Genomic DNA, 19,257 nt, shown 5'->3' on the forward strand with positions numbered 1-19,257 from the left:
TTCTCTCTTACAAAGTATATAAAGACCACTTTGCCATCCTTTAATTTTTTTTTTCTTAATGGATTAATAAGGGGGGGAAAGAATTGTTTGGGCTGGGGGTGAAGTATTCTCCTTAAAGCCATTTAAGTGCTTTTAGTAGCATGCCTTCAATTTTTCCATTTTTTCCAAATGTAAATTAATCATACCATTCTGAACTCTTTTAATTTGATTCCTTGATCAAATGCATGAAATAGATTTGTGTGTGTGAGATATGATGTCATGCAGATGTAGATAAAAGTATATGTGGAGTAGCAGGTGAAGTGTGTGCTTTATTTTAAAAGTTAAATCTTTGTGAGCAGTCAGCTGGTTTTGATTTCTTCATTTCTTTTGTGCTATAGAACAAATTGTTGACAAATAAGAGAATGCAATGAAATTCTTCCTTTATGTTCTGTATTCCAAAATAAATATTTAACAAAGGCTCACCCATTTTGAACGTGTAGATTGGCAGCTATTTATACAACAAATCCAAAAGATGTTTTTTCTGTTCCCCCCCATTTCACATCATGAGGGTTTAATTGTCTTTAGTTTATCTTATCCATGACTCTGGACATTTATTATCTTAAACATTATCTTTGTGTGTGTGCATATCATATTGGTATAGAAAAGTTGGTCATCTGCTTTACTACATTGCCATACTTCACAATGTTTTAATCTTTTACTGTATTTAAAAATAAACTGATTTTTTTATTTTTTTGAACAAGTTAACCCACACACACACACACAAATAAAACCACCCACCACTTATACTATACCATACATTTACTGTGTACTTTTAAATTTATCTTCATGTTTTTATCTCAAGGTATACTTATCTTGCTATTTAGAAATGAATGGTTATGCATACAATATAAATAGATAAGACTGATCTCTCTTTAAGTGCTACAATGTAGTATTTCTGCTTGTTGCTAAATCTATTTTAGATGTATGTGTACAACGGTTTTTCAATAATACAGATCACTGGAAATAATCAGAGTAAAATCTCAAAGAATCATACAGATTTTTGTTTTAAAGAGGAAATTAATTTTTTCTGGGGACTCTTGGAAGTGATCTGGTTGTGTCTCTGGCTTCCTGTGTTGAAATAATCATAAGCAGATAACTTGTATTCATGTTCAGTCAGCTCTTCTACACTTACCTTTTCTATTTATGTACTAGATTTCTTGTAGTAAGTTCTGGAAGACTAGTTCTGAAATATGTATACTTTTATTTGTAGGACATAGACATGCACTATGAACCTACAGACACTGCTGCGATGGCTCGTACTTCCAATCTCAATGAAGAACTCGGACAGGTAGAAAAACATTACTGGTTCTAACTCTATGTATTGAAATTATTCATGTTGGTTTACAATCTAAATTATTAATGTGAAGATTCATTTCAAAAAACTTATATTCTTGACTTAGTCTTTGCTTATTTCTATTCTCTTAATTTTGTCAGATATTTTTAAAAACACTTTGCAGTATATGGGAGTTAAATTTTTGAAACCAGTATTAAATGAACAAACGCTCCTTTATGTATCAATGTGCATGTGGTAATCACAGAAGGTTGAAGTGTATCATTAAAGTTACAAAATCAGAGGAATTTTGTGCATTAAGGCTTTCTGTGGCACAAAAATTTAAGCTCTGTATATACATTATGATAGTGTGCATCTTCAGTATGTCATTTTTTTCATACACTCTGCCTTGCTCAGAAGAGACAGTGGGTATGCTCTAGGATTGAATCATGATTGTATACATTCCCTCTTTTTTGCCACTGAAGATTGGAAGCAGTGAATGGAATGCGGGCTCATGACTGAATTGGACCCTGGAAATTTGGGGTTAATTCGTCATGTTGCTTTGGAGTTCTCTTTTAATACTATAAAATCAGTTAGGCTTTTTATGAGAGATCACTTATTGTATGTTCTTCATTTTATGGAAGTATGACTTTGTATAAGTGTGTCTGGGGCACAGGGCATGCTTCCAGAAGCAATACACGTTATATTTGCTGTTTCAACCAACTGTATTTGCAGTCTTGCTTTAAAAACATGCTAAACACTCTCTGTTACACTGACTGGTGATGGTAAACTGATTCTGTGGAAAAATTATTACATGCTCATTTAATTGAGCTGTTATACGCTCAAGAATGCATATTCTTGCATTTCCTAACCTAGAAGTTTTCGTAACTAATTCATAAGTTTATCACATAGGAATGTAAAAGTTGTTTTTAGCTTTCCAAGAACAATAAATAATAACATAATTTTAGCCATGTAGCGAACAAGTCTTTAGGAACTAATACTTACAACATCTGCCTTTGGGGAAAACAGTAGTTGCAGGTAAACGTGCGTTGACATTGGTCTACATAGAGGAAGACAGGGCCTTTACCTGCTGGGTTTAAGAAGTTATGTGCAGATAGCAGAAAATTTCGTTCTCTCCCTGGCCTTAATGGGGAGTATAGCTCCTCTAGTGGGGAAGAGACTCTGTTGAATCGTAGCTTTCCTTCTGTCTCATTTTACGCTGTTTTTTCTCTCCCTGCAGTTAGTTTGTTATTCACGTTCCCAGCCGCATTCCCTCTTCTTGACTTCAACAGTTCTTGTCTTCATTTCTTAAGTTTCTCATCAAAGTCTCCTTCACCACCAAGATCTAATCAGACTACTTGGGATCTCCACTTTCACTTTTTTGACAGATTCTTAATTTGAGCAGATTTTTGTAGGGAGACCAAGGGACTCTGCTAACAAAAAGAACAAGTGTCTTTTCTGAAGTACATGAGGGCTACACATAATGAAGAGAAGATTTTCCCCAAGAGATCTTCAGGTTTTAAGAAAGGCAAAACTTTGGTGTTGGGAAAAAAAAAAGGTTGATTTTTTTCTTAGCTGCAATTTCTGCTTTCCCATTCTGCCCCCACAAAAAAAAAAATAGTTTGAGGCATAAACCTGTCATGAAAGATTTCTTCTAACTGCTGATTTGGCTAAGTCATAATCCCTCAGAAACAGAATCTTTAAATAGGAGATGCTGAGTGTGTTTTACTAATACATATCCTTATTAGCTCTGTGTATAATGCAGTTAATTCCTAATTAAGAATACTGTGATTTTTTTTTTAATGAGAAATAAATTTTAATGAATTACAGTTGAAGTTTACCTTTGACTAATAGAGCCTTTGTTTCATCACAGACCATTTCTTAATATGTTAACTTTTTTCTTAAGATTAGGTTTGAACTAAATTGAAATACATCACAGATACATGTATTTCAGCTTTAATTTTTAAAATACTTTAACTAGTAGTTTCTGGAGAGGAAGAGTTTATGATGCTATGGAAATAGGAGAACTGGAGTAGGTAGAAAGGAACGTATTTCTTCTATTCCTGTAACTTGGCATTTCTGAACTGTTGGGTTTTTACTAATGTTTTGGCTTTTAAGAAGGTATTTCTGTCAAAAAGAGGGGTTTAGAAATGCATGTAGATACTTTTCCTTTACCGTATTGCTTTCTGCCAGAAATTGAGTGTTTTACTAGCAAAGCCATTGGTCTTCGCTAGTTTCTTGCATTTCAACAATATGTAGAGTGAGGGATAGTTAAGTATACCACCATGCACTGAAGCAAGCTTAAGCTTTCTGACATCTCTGTGGATTGCTATGTTTGTAAATGGGTATCAAAACTGTGCATCTGCCACATTTATGTACTGTATTCGTTTTTACTATAAACTATGAAGATTGCAGAACTGGTAAAAATATTTGGGGTGTTGATAGTCATGAATTGTACTAGATCTGTAAATAACTGCTGAATGTTAACGTATAATGAATTTTATCATTCATTTAGGTCAAATACATATTTTCTGATAAAACGGGTACACTGACATGCAATGTCATGCAATTTAAGAAGTGTACTGTAGCAGGAGTTGCTTATGGGTAGGTATTTTTATATACTTCTCTTTATCTGTGTGCCTTCCTTTTCCTCTGCCTGTGCATATGTACCCATGTATTAATACTACAGTTAAACTTAAGCCTGGCAATATCTACAAATAGGAGTCAGTTTGTGTGACTATGAAATCTTACTTACAAGAGGTATCATCACTTAAGTCATGACATCTCTTTTTGCAAAGGGGAACAAAAAGTTTAGATACCAAAGGCTTACTGCTGTAACATAACTTCAGCATGCATGTTTTCTCTATCGCTCAGTCTGTTTAGTGTTGTTACTAAAAAGAAGTCTTCCCTCATACTTGCAAAGACTTGTGCCTACATAAAATATGAGCATGGACAACGACACATGTTCTTGCACTAAATAATATGAACAAGAATTTGAATTACAGTACTGTAGCATGAACTACAGTACTGTAGGCACCATCCAAGTGGCTTTTATGAATACTGTTATAGTGGCATAACTCCAAATATCAGTGTTGCTATTAAGAAATCTCTCCAAGTAAATGTGAACAAAGCATTTTGCTATTCTTTGTCAGCAGTTGCAGACAACTCCTTCCACAGAGTTTGTAAGAGCCTCAAACTTCTAAGGCTGTTTACTTGAAAAAAAATTTATTGGAGCAATAAATAGAGCAGAAGCACCTGCATTGTAAATGCCAGTGTGGCTTACGAGTATGTGAGATGCTGGACCTGGGCCCATCTCGGAGCATTCAGTAGCAAATAATTAGACACCTTTAGAACTGGGCAGAGATCAGACAGACGTTGTGAAATTAAGTGTTGGGCTTGTGCTAAAGGTAATGATTTGGCTTTTGTGGCTTTATCATTAGGATCCTTTTGAAAATCCTAATCTTCAGGAGTCTAATCTAGGCTTTCCGTTTTGAAAAAAACTTAGATCCTTAATGCATTAACCATACTGATGATTTTTTTAATTCATTATTTTTAAAATCAGTATTTTATACTCGGTTCATTATATATCTTCATCTGAAGTCGGTATATCACAAATTCTAAAATTTCTCCTTTATGAAACCTAGGTGTGAATGTATTTTTTTACAAAAAAAACCTGATTTTTTTCTTGTTATACTTTCCAGCTCCCATCCACCCCATTTTGAAAAAGACAGACCAGTTTTCTGATTAACATCACTGTTTAGAAAGCAGTTTCTCTTTACAGTGAATAGCCATTACAGCATCTCTCATAGCTACTCGGAGAAGAGACTCATTCTGTCTGTTCTGTAGTGATGCAAATAAGAAGTTGGAAACACAGAAAAGGGTCAAAGTGACTGTTCCATCTCCCATGCCTCTTCTTTCTAAGTGTGTTACAAATTGTGATGTTCAAACCTGTGTCATCACAGGGCAGAGTCCTTCATGTTCTATGGCTAGCTTTGTTCATCAGCATTTTGTGAACTCAGCCAGGCAAGCTGCATTAGCATGGCTTCAGATAATTAAAAAACTACCTTTTGTTTAATGAGAAACTGTAATAATGTATATATACAGAAATATAAACCAAGATTTGTAAAGAGGGCAAATGCCTTTATATCTGCTGTTGTAAGTAAGAAGACCAGCATTCAATTGGAAAAAAAAAAAAAATCATTTATAGTTTTTGAAGCCTCAAGAGAAGCATTATATTTTTGCAAAATTTTATTGTTATCTAGGCACTAGCAAAATACTCAGTTGAGATACCTTTAAAGCTTTTTTTAGTAATTTAATTTCATTAACTAACTTCTTTTGTATACGTGATCCGGTTTTTTAGCCTTTGTGATTCTTTTTCCTCTCCCTGTTTCTGTTCTTTCCTTACTTCTTGTGCAGCCATTGCCCTGAGCCTGAGGATTATAGTGTTCCTTCAGATGATTGGTAAGCTCTAAAAATCATTTAGCGTGTGGTGTTTGTTGAAGATTCAAGCTTAAAACCAGTAAGCGAGATTTTTAGAAACAGATATTTTACTCAGAAGTTACTTCAGCTTCAAATTGATGCAGACTGACAGAGTCTTACACAAATTTATGCCATCGGAATTCTACAGCATTAGGTTGTGTATTCTAGAAGAGAATTGCTAATAGGGTTACTGAGGTATAGTACAGTTATTCTAATGACAGTCCTGTACAATTCAGAATTGCTTATTGGAAGAGAGAGTTTTGTCATTTATTAAGGTAGTTGGTATGGTGGTAACTTTAATCATGCTTTTCTATTGTTACTTGGTAATAGGTTAGTAATAATCTCTAATATGTTTGAAAAAAGGTCCATATTTGAGAGTGAAAAATATGTAATAAGTTATTGTTAATATTTTACTTCCTACAGATAGTTTTAGAATACTAGCACTACCTAGTTCTTAACTGAAACTGATATTAAAGCACCCAAATACACTTGAGGCCAGCATTAATCTATTAGTCTCTCAGGAACGACTAATTCCTGGCTGCTTTTCTGCTGCCATCTGCATGATGCCTTGTACTTTTTCATCATCATTTCTTAAACTAAATATTTACAATACCATTCAAAATAAGCTCAGATAGATCGGGGAAAAGATGTCATTTACAGTCTTTAAATTATCACTATTGTATTTGTTGAAAGTGGTAGCAAGGTATGTCACACAAAACTAATGTGTTTGTCTTATGTTTAGAAAAGTTTGAGGGGAAAAAAAACTTGCTTTTCTAGATTAGAATTAATAATTCTTTCTTTAGATTAAAAAAAACAAAACCTGAAAAGTACCCCCCACATACACATGAAAAGTGGCACACATGCACACCCCAAAATCCTGCCTGACCTGAATATCCTCGTTTGATGTAGCAGCAAGATGTTTCTTACAAAGATGTACAAGTGTGCTTAATTGCGCACAAGTGAGTGGTTTCATTAAAATAATGCAATGCTTAAATGAAATGAAGCATGCTTGCTTGTAAGGCATTTATGAAATAAGACTGGTTTTGACTCATACACATCAAAATTTTTATAAGCAGATCTGAAATGGATAAAATTATGCCAGAAGAGTAGTTTAAAAAAAAAAAAGTACGTCCCTTTTATAAGCAATGAACATCTTGTAAATACTTAAGAAATGTGATACTTAAGAAGAATTTTTTTTGTATGTAAATCTATTGTGATTAATAGAATCTGTTTATGATAGTAACATTTCTAATCCTAAAATGACTAATGTACTGAATTCCAAATCTTTTAAATCTTTATTTTTTTTGTATTGGTAAAAATTGTTTTCCAGTTTGACACAACATATACCTGCAAATATTTTTTCCTTTTTTTTCACACTGAGAATCTGGAAAATGTCTTGGAAGTCTTTCTGTCAGAAGGCTTTAAGCAAACAAAGCTCAAACCTTAGACTCTAAACGAATTTAGCGTATCTGAAGTTGTTAACTTTGGCACTTCAAGATCTATTTGCTTTGCATTTAAAAAAAAAGTCTTGGTGAATGTAGATGCTTTGAATTTCTCACTTTAATAATGTTTTTTTTAGAAAAAAGTAGTCCTTAGGTGGTTATATAGATGAGGTACTGCAAATTTATATTCCTTCGTGGTAGTGCAGGACTAAAACAGCTCACTTTTGGTTTTCGTAGAGAATCTTTAGATTGCCTTTGATGTATATGGCTTATCCTTCAACTTAAATCACAGAATGTGTTCATTCTCTTGCAAGATTACGTGAGCCAAGGCAAGATCCACAGTAAATGAAAAAAGAGTACTTTCCTCCAACTGGGTTCACTTTTCAGCACTGTTGTTTCACTGAGATTCAAACTCAACTACATTGTCTTAATACTCAACAGTCAGCTGCAGTAACAAGTCTTCCTAGAAGTATCTATATTTTTGATCTCTCAGCTTCAGCCAGAAGATTTGTGCAATTTGAGAGATGTTAGTGTGTGACTTTATTTCTCCAGAACCATCTCCACCTCACAAGTGTTCAGTCTCTTCCTACTTCACCACTGTTGCTGCATCTTCTTTATCCATGAGTTTACTAGGTTCCTTTTTGGTCACGAGTAATAGAAAACAAACCTTCTCCATGCAGACTTCCCTGATGTCTGAACTCAGTTTGCTTACCCCTTTCAGATACTGGACTTTATTTTCTGCAAACATTTGCGAACCTATTCCAAAACTGGTAACTTCTCAAAGAAAAGTGATCTCTTCAGGCATATCTTGTTCTGAATCTCTTCAATAATCCCATTCTAGAGATCAGACAACAAGAAGCCACAGTCTTACATTGTACATTTATTTTTACTTCATCCTGCATTATCTGAAGTCAGCAGAGAAACTTCCCTGGATTTAAGTGTATTTATATAAATCAAGGTTTCTTAAGATTAGATAAAGTTTGGACATGTGAAACAAGTACCTTTTTACTTCATTTTGTTGCAGTATGTGATTGCAGCCTTTATTGTAACAGCTACAAACGAAAATTTCTTTGACCTTAGCACAGTAGGGTGGATGAATTGTATATGAATTGTTGAGAATATGCTAATGATGATCTTTTTTCTACTTAATTATTTCTAGGCAGGGCTCACAAAATGGAGAAGAAAAAACATTTAGTGACTCCTCATTACTAGAGAACCTTCAAAGCGATCATGTAAGTTATATAGAAACAATTGACATTGTTTTGTGAAATCAAACCATTGCTTTCAGTAAGTCAAAAGATGATGTTTTGAAAGAAAATAATGTATTTACATCAGAAAAAAAAATCAGCATGCCCTCATGAATACTTTTATAATTGTTTGTTGCTGATACTTGTTAATTAGATTCTGTAGATTCTGTCCTTTTTTTTTTTCTTTTCTTTTTTTTTTTTTAATGGTATGATTCGGATGTTATGAGTCTGAAATATAATAGTCCTAAGTCCTTCATTCTGTGGGTGTTTTAACATCAGCTGTGCTGTTCATATCATGTCATGACATCCATCAAAGCTTTCAGGATCAGTCAGGTTAACTTACTATCCTGACATGACTTACTATTTCTGTGCCCAAGCATAGACAAGAGTCAGAACTTAACCATATACATTGTTTTTGTGTACATGCTTCCATGAGGTTAGATTATTAGTTCAGATGACGAAATGAAACAGGCATTCTGGAGGCTGATATTTGCCCCAAAGAGACAATACATTTCACAGAAAGTTAATAGCTTAGTTTATGATTTGACAAAGAAACAGTACCATCATTACCACTTTCTGTTTGTCATTTGTACAAGAGATGGTTTTGCCTAGTCATAACCAAGAATGCCTACCTTAAATAGTGTGACTGTTTGTTCTGTTTTTGAAGAGTGTCAATAAATTACTCTTTTCTTTCCTTAAATTTTGTCTTCCTGGGAAAATAATTTCAGGGTAGCTGGCAGACAGTGAAGCATTTTGTTCTACAAATGGGGCAGTCTTAAATGCTAGACACCTGAGTGCAACTCTCAAGCCTAGCTAAAGCAGAGGGGGCTTTTATACTTACCTGCACAGGCCATTTTCAGTGCTAGTAATGTAGAATGCTTGGAAGAGGCATTGTCCTGTTACTGCTCTCGTCTAGAGAATCCTTGGTATGCAGGTGGTTGAATCTTGAAAGTTTTCTGGTAGATATGTAGTATTAAGTATATATAATACGAGCATACAAGCTATAAAATTGCATTTGTATACATCTTAAAGTAAAAATTCAGGAACACATTCAAAGAGAGCTTTCATCATTGTATGTTAAATGTGTTCTGAAGTGCTTTGGAAAAGAATCTGTAATTCAGCCTTCTCGATACATCTTAGATGATCTGGGGGCCCTCAGTGGAAGAGGACAGGAACCTGCTCCCATTAGTGTTTCTGCGCTGTGGAATTAAGTTAGGCTTTCAGAGCTTATTGTATTTTATAGAGTCATTGTAATGTTATCTTTATTGTTCACATTCTTAGTCTGCTACTAGTCTGAAATATTATAAATATGCTACAAAAAAAACTCAGTTGAGGTGGCAGCTGCTTTGAACTTAGGGGGAATGCTGGGGTTTCTTTTGAATAACTATTCAGGAGTCAGTTCATTCATTTTGCAAATTTCAGCTGTAGTAATAAGGTTTTTAGCTGTATTCATCAAAAACAATCAACTATTTTGCTTATATACACTCTTTTCCCCTCTTTTGGCTAAATCATTTAAAATTGTTTCAGCTTTGTGGACTCTGAAGTGCCTGAGACATTCATCTAAATGTCTTCCTTTAAAAGCTGTCTACCTGACCTTGCAGCATTTTCCACATGATTTTCGGGTTCAGTTGCTTCATCTTTCTGAATGTTCTTAAAAAGTGTTGTCAAATATAGTATTAGACAAAAGTAATGTAAAAGGGAATATTTTTATTAAAAAAACAACATCCAAAGAGACTTCAGTGAATAATGTAAAATTCTTTCAATACAGCATTCAGATTTACCTTCCCTGTGAAATGCTTATTTGAATTATTCTATGTTTCTAGTTATCTCCTTTTGATTGTTATGATAGAAAAAGGCCACTAAATTCTATCTATACAGCCAGTATCGAAGTAAAGCAGCAAGAAGTTATTCTGCATGCTGAGATTAGCGTGCAGATAATGCCTGTTTTGTTTAGTTGTTGATAGTTTTTGTCATGGTTTAACCCCAGCCAGCAACTAAGCACCACGCAGCTGCACACTCACTCCCCCCCCACCCAGTGGGATGGGGGAGAAAATTGGGAAAAGAAGTAAAACTCGCAGGTTGAGATGAGAATGGTTTAATAGAACAGAAAAGAAACTAATAATTATAACACTAATGAAATGACAACAGCAATAATAAAAGGATTGGAATGTACAAATGATGCACAGTGCAATTGCTCACCACTCGCCAATTGACACCCAGTTAATTCCTGAGCAGCGATCCACCCCCCAGGCCAACTCCTTCCAGTTTCTATACTGGCCATGACATCACATGGTATGGAATACCCCTTTGGCCAGTTTGGGTCAGCTGCCCTGGCTGTGTCCCCTCCCAGTTTCTTGTGCCCCTCCAGCTTTCTCGCTGGCTGGGCATGAGAAGCTGAAAAATCCTTGACTTAATCTAAACACTACTGAGCAACAACTGAAAACATCAGTGTTATCAACATTCTTCTCATACTGAACTCAAAACATAGCACTGTACCAGCTACTAGGAAGACAGCTCTATCCCAGCTGAAACCAGGACAGTTTTTAAAGAAGAGAGGAAAAATCTTTAATTAATTTTTTTTCTTGACTGTTATTTGTCCATATCTATGATTACATTTCAGTTAGTTATTGCTTAAATGATTAATCACGCTCTGACCTTTTTTTTTTTTTAAGCCAACTGCACCTATAATATGTGAGTTTTTGACAATGATGGCAGTGTGTCATACAGCAGTTCCAGAAAGAGAAGGTGATAAAATTATATATCAAGCAGCATCTCCAGGTGAGACTCAGATAATTGAGTGAACGTATAGTAAAGTGTTCTATCAACTCAACAAGCAAGTTTTATTCAAAGTTTATTGGTTTTTGAAGTATCTTCCAAAATTAAAAAAGAAAACATATCCCTCAAAAAAAGAATTGGTGTCAGCTAAAATCAGTTTTGTCAAAAAAGGATCTAGACTTTTCTAATTTGCTTTAGAAAATTTATATGGATGTCCTATGGATTATAAGGGTGAAGGGTGATTAACCGTACAGCACTCCTAAGGTGTTGTCAGATTGCTGTGGAAGTCTGAAGGGAACTGCTCAAACGCAAATAGAAATCAAACCAGGAGACAAATTGATGTCCTTGCTTGTGAACCTATTCTGTACTTGATAACCATGGTATTGATTTAGAACAAAGAATGCATTTGTAATCCAAAATGAAAAAGAAATGTTTTTAATAGGATAAAAGTTGTGATAAGTGCTACTAGAGAGTGAGAAAAGATTATAGTGCAAAAAGTCGGCTTCAAGCCTACTGTGGTTCACAGACAATTTTTGAATTCAGGAAATGATGAAGCAAGGCAAAATGATTAAAATATGCACAGCTCTGCTGAGCTAATGTATTGTAAGAAGTTATGATGGGAGAAATGACAGGAAGTGCAGAGAGTCTCCAGCCTTCGCCTTCCCTGTCTGCCCCAGCTCCCAGGTGGCTATTCTTCTAAATTCTGTCCTTTAACAGTTGGAAGACAAGGGCAGAGGTAGGGCCATCAATAAAGCTAATGGGTCAGGGCAATGTTTTACTGGGCATTGCAAGCAAATTCTGTTCTGACATCCTGAGCCATTTGGAGAGAACTGATGCCTATGGGAGACTGGGTTGCTGCTTGAAATGTTTCCTGAATGTAGACATTGAAGTTATTTGTTATTTACAGCAATCGCTTACCACTCTTCTCTTCTAAAACAGAACTTATACAAAACGAAATGTACTTTGTCCAGTGCCCCACTGAGGAAGGTGCTTGCCTAGGTGCTTTGAAAAGGATGCTCTCGATAGTGAGCTGAGAGGTGTGTTCCTTTGGGGGCTTATTTTCTCTGAGCCGTAAACTCATTTCATCAGTTTTAACAGGAGAAACAAAGAGTTCTTTCCAGCACCACATCTAATCTTAAAAATCTATAAAGGAAAAAGGAAGCCAAAAGTAGAAAAGCTTGGACTGTGTCCATTAAGTCATGGGGTAAACTAACAGTTTTCTGGTATATCTGCAAAATAACTAATTGACTTGTTGCAGATGAAGGAGCATTGGTCAGAGCAGCCAGGCATCTTCGTTTTGTATTCACGGGAAGGACACCTGACTCAGTAATCATAGAGTCTGTAAGTACATTGGAGTAACGTTCATATTGCTGTATTTACTCTTGCTGTATTAAATAATTTCAGAATAAGTGCATCGTGGTACATATCTATTGAGATGTTGTTTGGGTTTGGTTCTTTCGGTTGAGTTTTTTGCATTAATTCTCACTTTTTTTTTTTCTCCTATTCTTCAGTTGGGACAGGAAGAAAGATATGAACTGTTAAATGTCCTGGAATTTACCAGGTAAACAGCATGTTGTGCACTTAGTGTATTTTTGTGAAAATACTTTATGAGTTTCTCTTATGGGTAAAAATGTTGGCATTTTTTATATTTGTACAGGCAAAGTATGCAGGTTGTGTGGCTTTTATCTCTGTAATATGTGATCATACCATTGGCAAAACAGTGTACATGATTAAGATCACACTTCTGATTTATTGTAAAACATTTTCAGAGGCATATATTTTTTCCTGTTGTCTCCTTTTTGGCTAATAGTTTTCACTTTTGCTTTAGCGCAAAGATTAAAAAAAACCTTTGTCTCAAGACTTTAAAAAAATATGTGAAAAGACATTATAGGAAAGTACTTGAACTTTTAAATGTATTTCTGAAAGCCCTGACACCATGTGATTTACTAAAAATTTGATATTTGGGGGGGAAGATTCAAATAAGTGTTATACATAACTTGTGTTTGGCTTGACTGATAGAATGAAAATTTGCATTTGACCTTAAATATACTTGCATAATTGTGATTTGTTTAAATACTTGAGACTGAAACCTGTTCTCTTCTGAGCAGCATCACTAGACCATTGGCCAGTTATTTTTCTTGGAAACTGAGTTTATCACATACTTTGCTTTCAGTAAAAATTTTCTGTCAAAGCTGTTGGAATTATAAAGGTACCCATAAGAAATCTGGATGCAGTTTCCCTTGTTATGTAGATCTGTTTAAATTGTATCCATGTATGCCATTTGTGTTCTAAGTGTTTGTGTAGGCCCATTGCTTACTTTGGCATAGGATGGGGAACGAATTTGTATGTAGAGGAAGCTGCTTTTTTTTTTTTTTTTTTTTTTTGTATGATTACTTGTAATTGTGCCTGCGGAAACTGGTCATTGTTTTCCTTCCTGTCCTATTATGTGTCCCTTGAGCTCAGCTAAAGAAGCAAAAAGATCAAAAAATAAAGATCCAAGGCAACACTGGAGAGACAGGCTGAGGATGTACAGGTTGGATGAAATGAGAGTAGTTGCCTATAGTTATGATAATAGGAATAATAATGCGAAACATAAAGAAGGATCACCACAGTGAAAAAAGAATAAGGCAACAGAGTAATTTTTATAGTTTTGAATGTCTTTTAATGACTGCTTGCAGTTAATGTTGTTTTTCTATATTGTAGAGGGCATACTTGAAATTTTTAGGATTTATGCCATGGTTTCATTTCTCTGTAGGCACTTCGTTCACTTTCTGTTCTGGAAAGTTAGCAAGCGTGTAGCACAAAGTGCATTGTTAGTTTGACATCCGTGAAAGTTTATACTGCATTCATGGAGCAGCAGTGAAGGATTCCTATGTTGTTTCTGGTTTTGATCTTTGTCTTGATTTCATAAATCTTTTTAAACTTCTGTGTCAGTCTAAAATTGTAATTTAAACAGTGATATTCTATGGTGAGAGGAGAATTGCTTTTAAATCTTAATCTTTAGAGGATTGGTGGATACCAATCACCCAACTTTATTAAGCATTCAGTTTTAGAGCTGGTTTTGTTCTTATTCTGTAGTCTTTAGCTTTGCTTGGAACTGACTTGTTGGAAGCACTAGAGGTCACCCTTGTTCCACAGCAAGAGAAATTTTGGCTCCAAAACATAACACCATCTGTATGGGTAGGAGCATGTACCTTCAGAGAAGTAATCTGTAGTGATTAAACTATTGAGTGAAGAGTTACCAGGTGTTCCAACTTTTTCCCAGGAAAAATGCACACTAATTCCTTGCCACCTTCCAGTACAAGCCAGATAAGACTATTCTGCAAGTAGAGTGCAATAGTATCAACATTTGCTAGGATTGTTTCAGAGAAGTATGTTATGGAAGTAAGGCTTGTAGGAATGCTTGGTAGAGTTGTCTTTTATGGTATTCTCTTCTTACAGTGACCATAGCTGTGCCTGTGAAAAGAGAAGTAGTAGACTTATAAAATGTGCTAATTACACTTTATTCATAGCAAGGAAGTAGCTCTCAGTCTAACTGGCAGGTGAGCATACTGAAAGCAACTGATAATCCTTAACCAGCTGACAAGTATTCCTAAAACATAGTGCTAATCTCTGTGGAGCAAACAGTGTCTTGAGAACTCGTGCTGAGTTTAGGTTGCCTCCAGTAGATATTCTGGTCAGATGCCACAACTGCTGTGGTACCTTAAGCTCAAGGAATTGGGGAGTTGTTCAGACCCTCTGCTGTTCAGGGCTCGCCATACTGTCAGGGAAGGAATTGTGTGGCATTGTGCCCCTTCTTGTATTCTGTCGTCTGGAACTGTAACAAATAGAAAAACCACAGCTGTCTCTTGGGAGCACTATGTCAGTTAAGGATCCAGAAGCATAGAATGTTTTACGCTTACTGTCATCCCTGCGCTGACTACATACACTGTCTTCTCACCTGGGCCAGCTGCAAAGATTTTGAGCATGTGATTCCTTGTTTCAGTAAGCATAAGGAATGTCTGCTATCAGGGCACAAATTGCACATCAACGTGTTATTACTAACAGTGCTACTGAATGAGGTTTTGACTTGTATCTAATTGCTTTCTTAGAGGAATTAATTGAATTTTTAGCACCAGAATTAATTTCACTGGCAAGTATTGAGTATAGACATAGTAATAATATCTCAATATCTGAAGTATGTACCATCTATTGATTTAATGACTGATTTTCATCTGTATCCCTGGGGCATACCTCCACAGTTTAGCAGAAACTGTCTGTGATATTATCATGGTTTAACCCCAGCCAGCAACTAAGCACCATGCAGTGGTGGGGGGGAGAAATTAAAAAAGAGTAAAACTTGTGAGTTGAGATAAAGACAGTGTAATAGGACAGAAAGAAAGAAAATAATAATAATGCTAATAATAATAAAACACCAATACTAATAAAAGGATTGGAATATACAAAACAAGTGATGCACAATGCAATTGCTTACCACTCGCCAACTGATGCCCAGTTAGTTCCCAAGCAGCAATACCCCCAGGCCAACTCCCCCCAGTTTATATACTGGGCATGATGTCACATGGTATGGAATACCGCTTTGGCCAGTTTGGGTCAGCTGCCCTGGCTGTGTCCCCTCCCGACTTCTTGTGCCCCTCCAGCCTTCTTGCTGGCTGGGCACGAGAAGCTGAAAAATCCTTGACTTAGTCTAAACGCTACTGAGCAACAACTGAAAACATCAGTGTGTTATCAACATTCTTCTCATACTGAACCCAAAACATAACACTATACCAGCTACTAGGAAGAAAAATTAACTCTATCCCAGCTGAAACCAGGACAGATAGTTACATAGTAAAGCTTCTTGTCTAAAATGTATTTTTGATTTAGAATGCCGGTGTATTTACCTGAAATACAGCAATAGTTCAACTAGTGCTGCTGTGTCTGATCAGTTTTATGAATAATCCATGTTACCTTGGCTGTTATACTGGGCAGACAGAAGGCCTACCTCTAGAGATTTGAGACCTTATCTCCTCTCCATCATTCAAAGAGGTCCAGAATATACTGATCCTGTTTTGTGATGGAAGACTCATAACTTCTATACATAGAAAAAGAACGAGTGGCTGACAGAGGATGTACCCAAACCTCTGTAGCAGTGCTTGTTTTCTGTGCTTGTGTGCTTACACTCTGAAGAAATTTTCATCTTAAGCCTGAGACAGATTTTAAAGTAATGGGCCCATCAAGAGCTACTTCTGGAAGTGGCAAATCTTGGGACTGAGGAAAGTATTTTGTATTCTGAGTGAAGTATTAAGTATTCTATCCATCTGTAATCCCATGGCAACTCCATGGGAATTACTAGCTATTCTGCCTCCTCATCACAACCCAAAGGTTTACCCAGCCTGTGGGTGTATAGAGATAATGACAGTGGGTTTGCAGGATTCCATAGCACACAAGGACACAGAGACTTTATTTTCTAAATTTCTTTATTACAGATTATTACAAATTATGATTAGTAAAGCAAGTATACTCATGAGTAATAAAGTAGACTTATATTTTAATAGTAGCAGCAAGTATATATTTCCATATACTACAAGTTGCTACTAAATTATCACTAGTGAAGAAATACACTTACGATCAGTTACCTGTATGTGCGTGCGTACACACACATAAATACTATTCAAAATAGTACTGGTACAGTGCTCATCAAACAGCTCCCAGGAGTGGGGCCTCAAAGTCAATGATGGACAAAGTCTCACTTCAACGAGTGAGAGTCCGGAGTCAGCCAGGTGTTCCTGGTGATGGTCCAATAACTTGTCCAGGAGATCAGAGAGAAGAATTCATGCAGGGATGGCTCTTAGAGGTAGAGGCTCCATTTTGGGTAAAAGCAAGTCATTTTTATATGGCAGAGACATAAGGGGGTGTAGGACACCACCACCTGGAGCAGACAATAGATGCTGCTAATTTCTGTTTTTCACCTGAGACAGTCAATAGCTGATGGTGTTTTCTTTTCTCTCAGACCAATTTTTATTTTTCCAAACTGTTTTCCTGTTCTTTCAGCTAGAACAACCAATAGCAGTTGCCAATTCCTACTTTTGCAGGATGTTTTCTCCCTTTTCCAGACTTTTTCACCTTACCAGACAATAGGTTGCAGTTACAGTTCCTTATTTTGCGCTTATTGATGATATCTCAGGATGTCTCCAGTTTCTAGGTACCCATCTGTACTTCAGAGATGCTGGCTGCACTTCTCAAGGATGTTTCTGGTTCCCAGGCCTAGTTCACAGGCTAGCAGTTCCCAGGCTGGCAGGCACTTCCTCTGTCAATATTTCAGCAGACTACTTCTGTTCAGTATTTTTCCCCTTATAACTGGGTCGCCTTTATGGCTGCTCACATCACCTCTATGGTGAAGAAAACAAAACAAAGAAAATGGTCTCACACTGACACTTACTTGTAGTAGTGCAATTTTGTGGTTTTCTGTATTTCACCAGGAAAAGTAAATAAAACTCTCCCTGCAATGAAAAGGCTCATAAAAAGTTAGAAGTCCTTGACAGTAAGTCCTGTTCATGAGCTTTATTGAAGTTTTACTAAGAAAATGTATGTCAGTCAAGATTCAATATCTGTCTTCATAGCTAAAGTTTCAGAATGCTACAGGAAAACAATGGTTATTCTCTGATATATCTTCAGTAGATGGATAGGCAGCTGTATGCAGAACTTGAGTATTGCAGTCTTCAGGTACTGGAAGACAAGTACAAAACTCCTGAGTTTTTACCTGTCAAGGGCATATATATCAAATTATTGTTTATACAAACCCTAAATTATGTAATTCCTCCACAGTTCCTTAACTGAACATTCAGGCAAGCGTGATAAATTTAAGTACAGTAGGTTAGATAATCTTGCTGGGATCAAAGTGGGTCTGAGACTTGCTTTTATTTTAGGCAACTTAACTGCAGTTTATATCTGAATTTCTCCACTGTTGTCTAAGCAGATCCCCAACTGGACAAAGTCTAAGGGTTTTTGGAATTCTGCTTATATGAGTTTTTTTGGATTAGAGATGAAATGGAGGAAGGGTTGTGGAAGTTAATGTCTTTTTATGCTCTCTTGTGCAATATTCACAGTAAAAATGTAATTTAATATTGCTGTTCAGATGTCTGTACTTGAAGCAAAGTGCACACACAGGTGGAACGGGAAAATATTTTCATGAAGATAGTATTCAGTCACTGACTTTATCAGTAATTACAAAATTCTTTCCTCCATCTATCTCCATACATTCCACTTACAGGATGTTTTCCATGTCAGTCTGAACTTCAGGAACCATTCATACAATAATGTTATTTGATGATGTATAAATGGGATCCAGTTCCAACAGGAACCAAAACTGTAAAAGGACCATTTACTTCCATCTCTTTTGTGTATTTTACTGTGAACTGTTGTGTGAGAAGCATGTTTTGTTCCCTGAATAGTTTCTGTGGATTTATTTAAAAAGTTGACGTTTGAAAGAATTATGGTATAAATACACATTTTGACTGGACATGATCTTGAATCTAAAGTATGCTTGTTGGAGGACCTCAAAGGGAAGACAGAAAGCATGACAGTCTTCATGCTTTCCTCCAATTCCTACTGCAGTAGTGAGGACAAAAACTAAAAATACTTAGATCTCATTAATGACTGAGAGCCAGAGTAGTTAAAATGAGGTGAGACCCTTTGCAATTCTTAGCACACTTAAAACTTTGTGTGATAAATGAAACTCTGGGATGACAGTAATAGGATTACAGTACAGTGTACGAGAGACTGTTTGGCTGGGAAGAAAAAGCTGAAATGGTGTGTGGTGCACTACCTCTTTATGATATTGGTCACAAGTGCTTTGTGCTTTAAGATGCTTTTTTGTGATCAGTAGACAGTATTCAGATGAAGGTGAAGATTCTCAAGTTTGTTTTTACAGGGAAAAAGGCCTCCAGAAGTATGCACAGAAAAGCAGCATTCACTCTAATTATTAAATAGTAAAACTGTTTTTTCCACCCCAGTCACCTGAGAA

At 36.0% G+C, this 19,257-nt stretch overlaps 1 protein-coding gene across 9 annotated transcripts in view; it reads left to right on the top strand.

Moving 5' to 3' along the window:
- Positions 1-19,257, top strand: part of ATP8A1 (ATPase phospholipid transporting 8A1) — a 129,070-nt gene that overhangs the window by 40,454 nt on the left and 69,359 nt on the right. For 6 of the 9 annotated variants that reach the window (XM_069790928.1, XM_069790952.1, XM_069790997.1 and 3 more), the window contains 7 exons: positions 1,250-1,327; positions 3,825-3,913; positions 5,726-5,770; positions 8,390-8,462; positions 11,150-11,255; positions 12,511-12,593; positions 12,764-12,813. In XM_069790928.1, the coding sequence (XP_069647029.1) occupies positions 1,250-1,327; positions 3,825-3,913; positions 5,726-5,770; positions 8,390-8,462; positions 11,150-11,255; positions 12,511-12,593; positions 12,764-12,813 (524 nt within the window). The remainder of the gene's footprint in view (positions 1-1,249; positions 1,328-3,824; positions 3,914-5,725; positions 5,771-8,389; positions 8,463-11,149; positions 11,256-12,510; positions 12,594-12,763; positions 12,814-19,257) is intronic. The other 3 variants (XM_069790937.1, XM_069790944.1, XM_069790987.1) reach the window with 1 other exon arrangement.

This window comes from Haliaeetus albicilla, chromosome 1, assembly GCF_947461875.1.
Source record: "Haliaeetus albicilla chromosome 1, bHalAlb1.1, whole genome shotgun sequence".
NCBI classification, from domain to species: Eukaryota; Metazoa; Chordata; class Aves; order Accipitriformes; family Accipitridae; genus Haliaeetus; species Haliaeetus albicilla.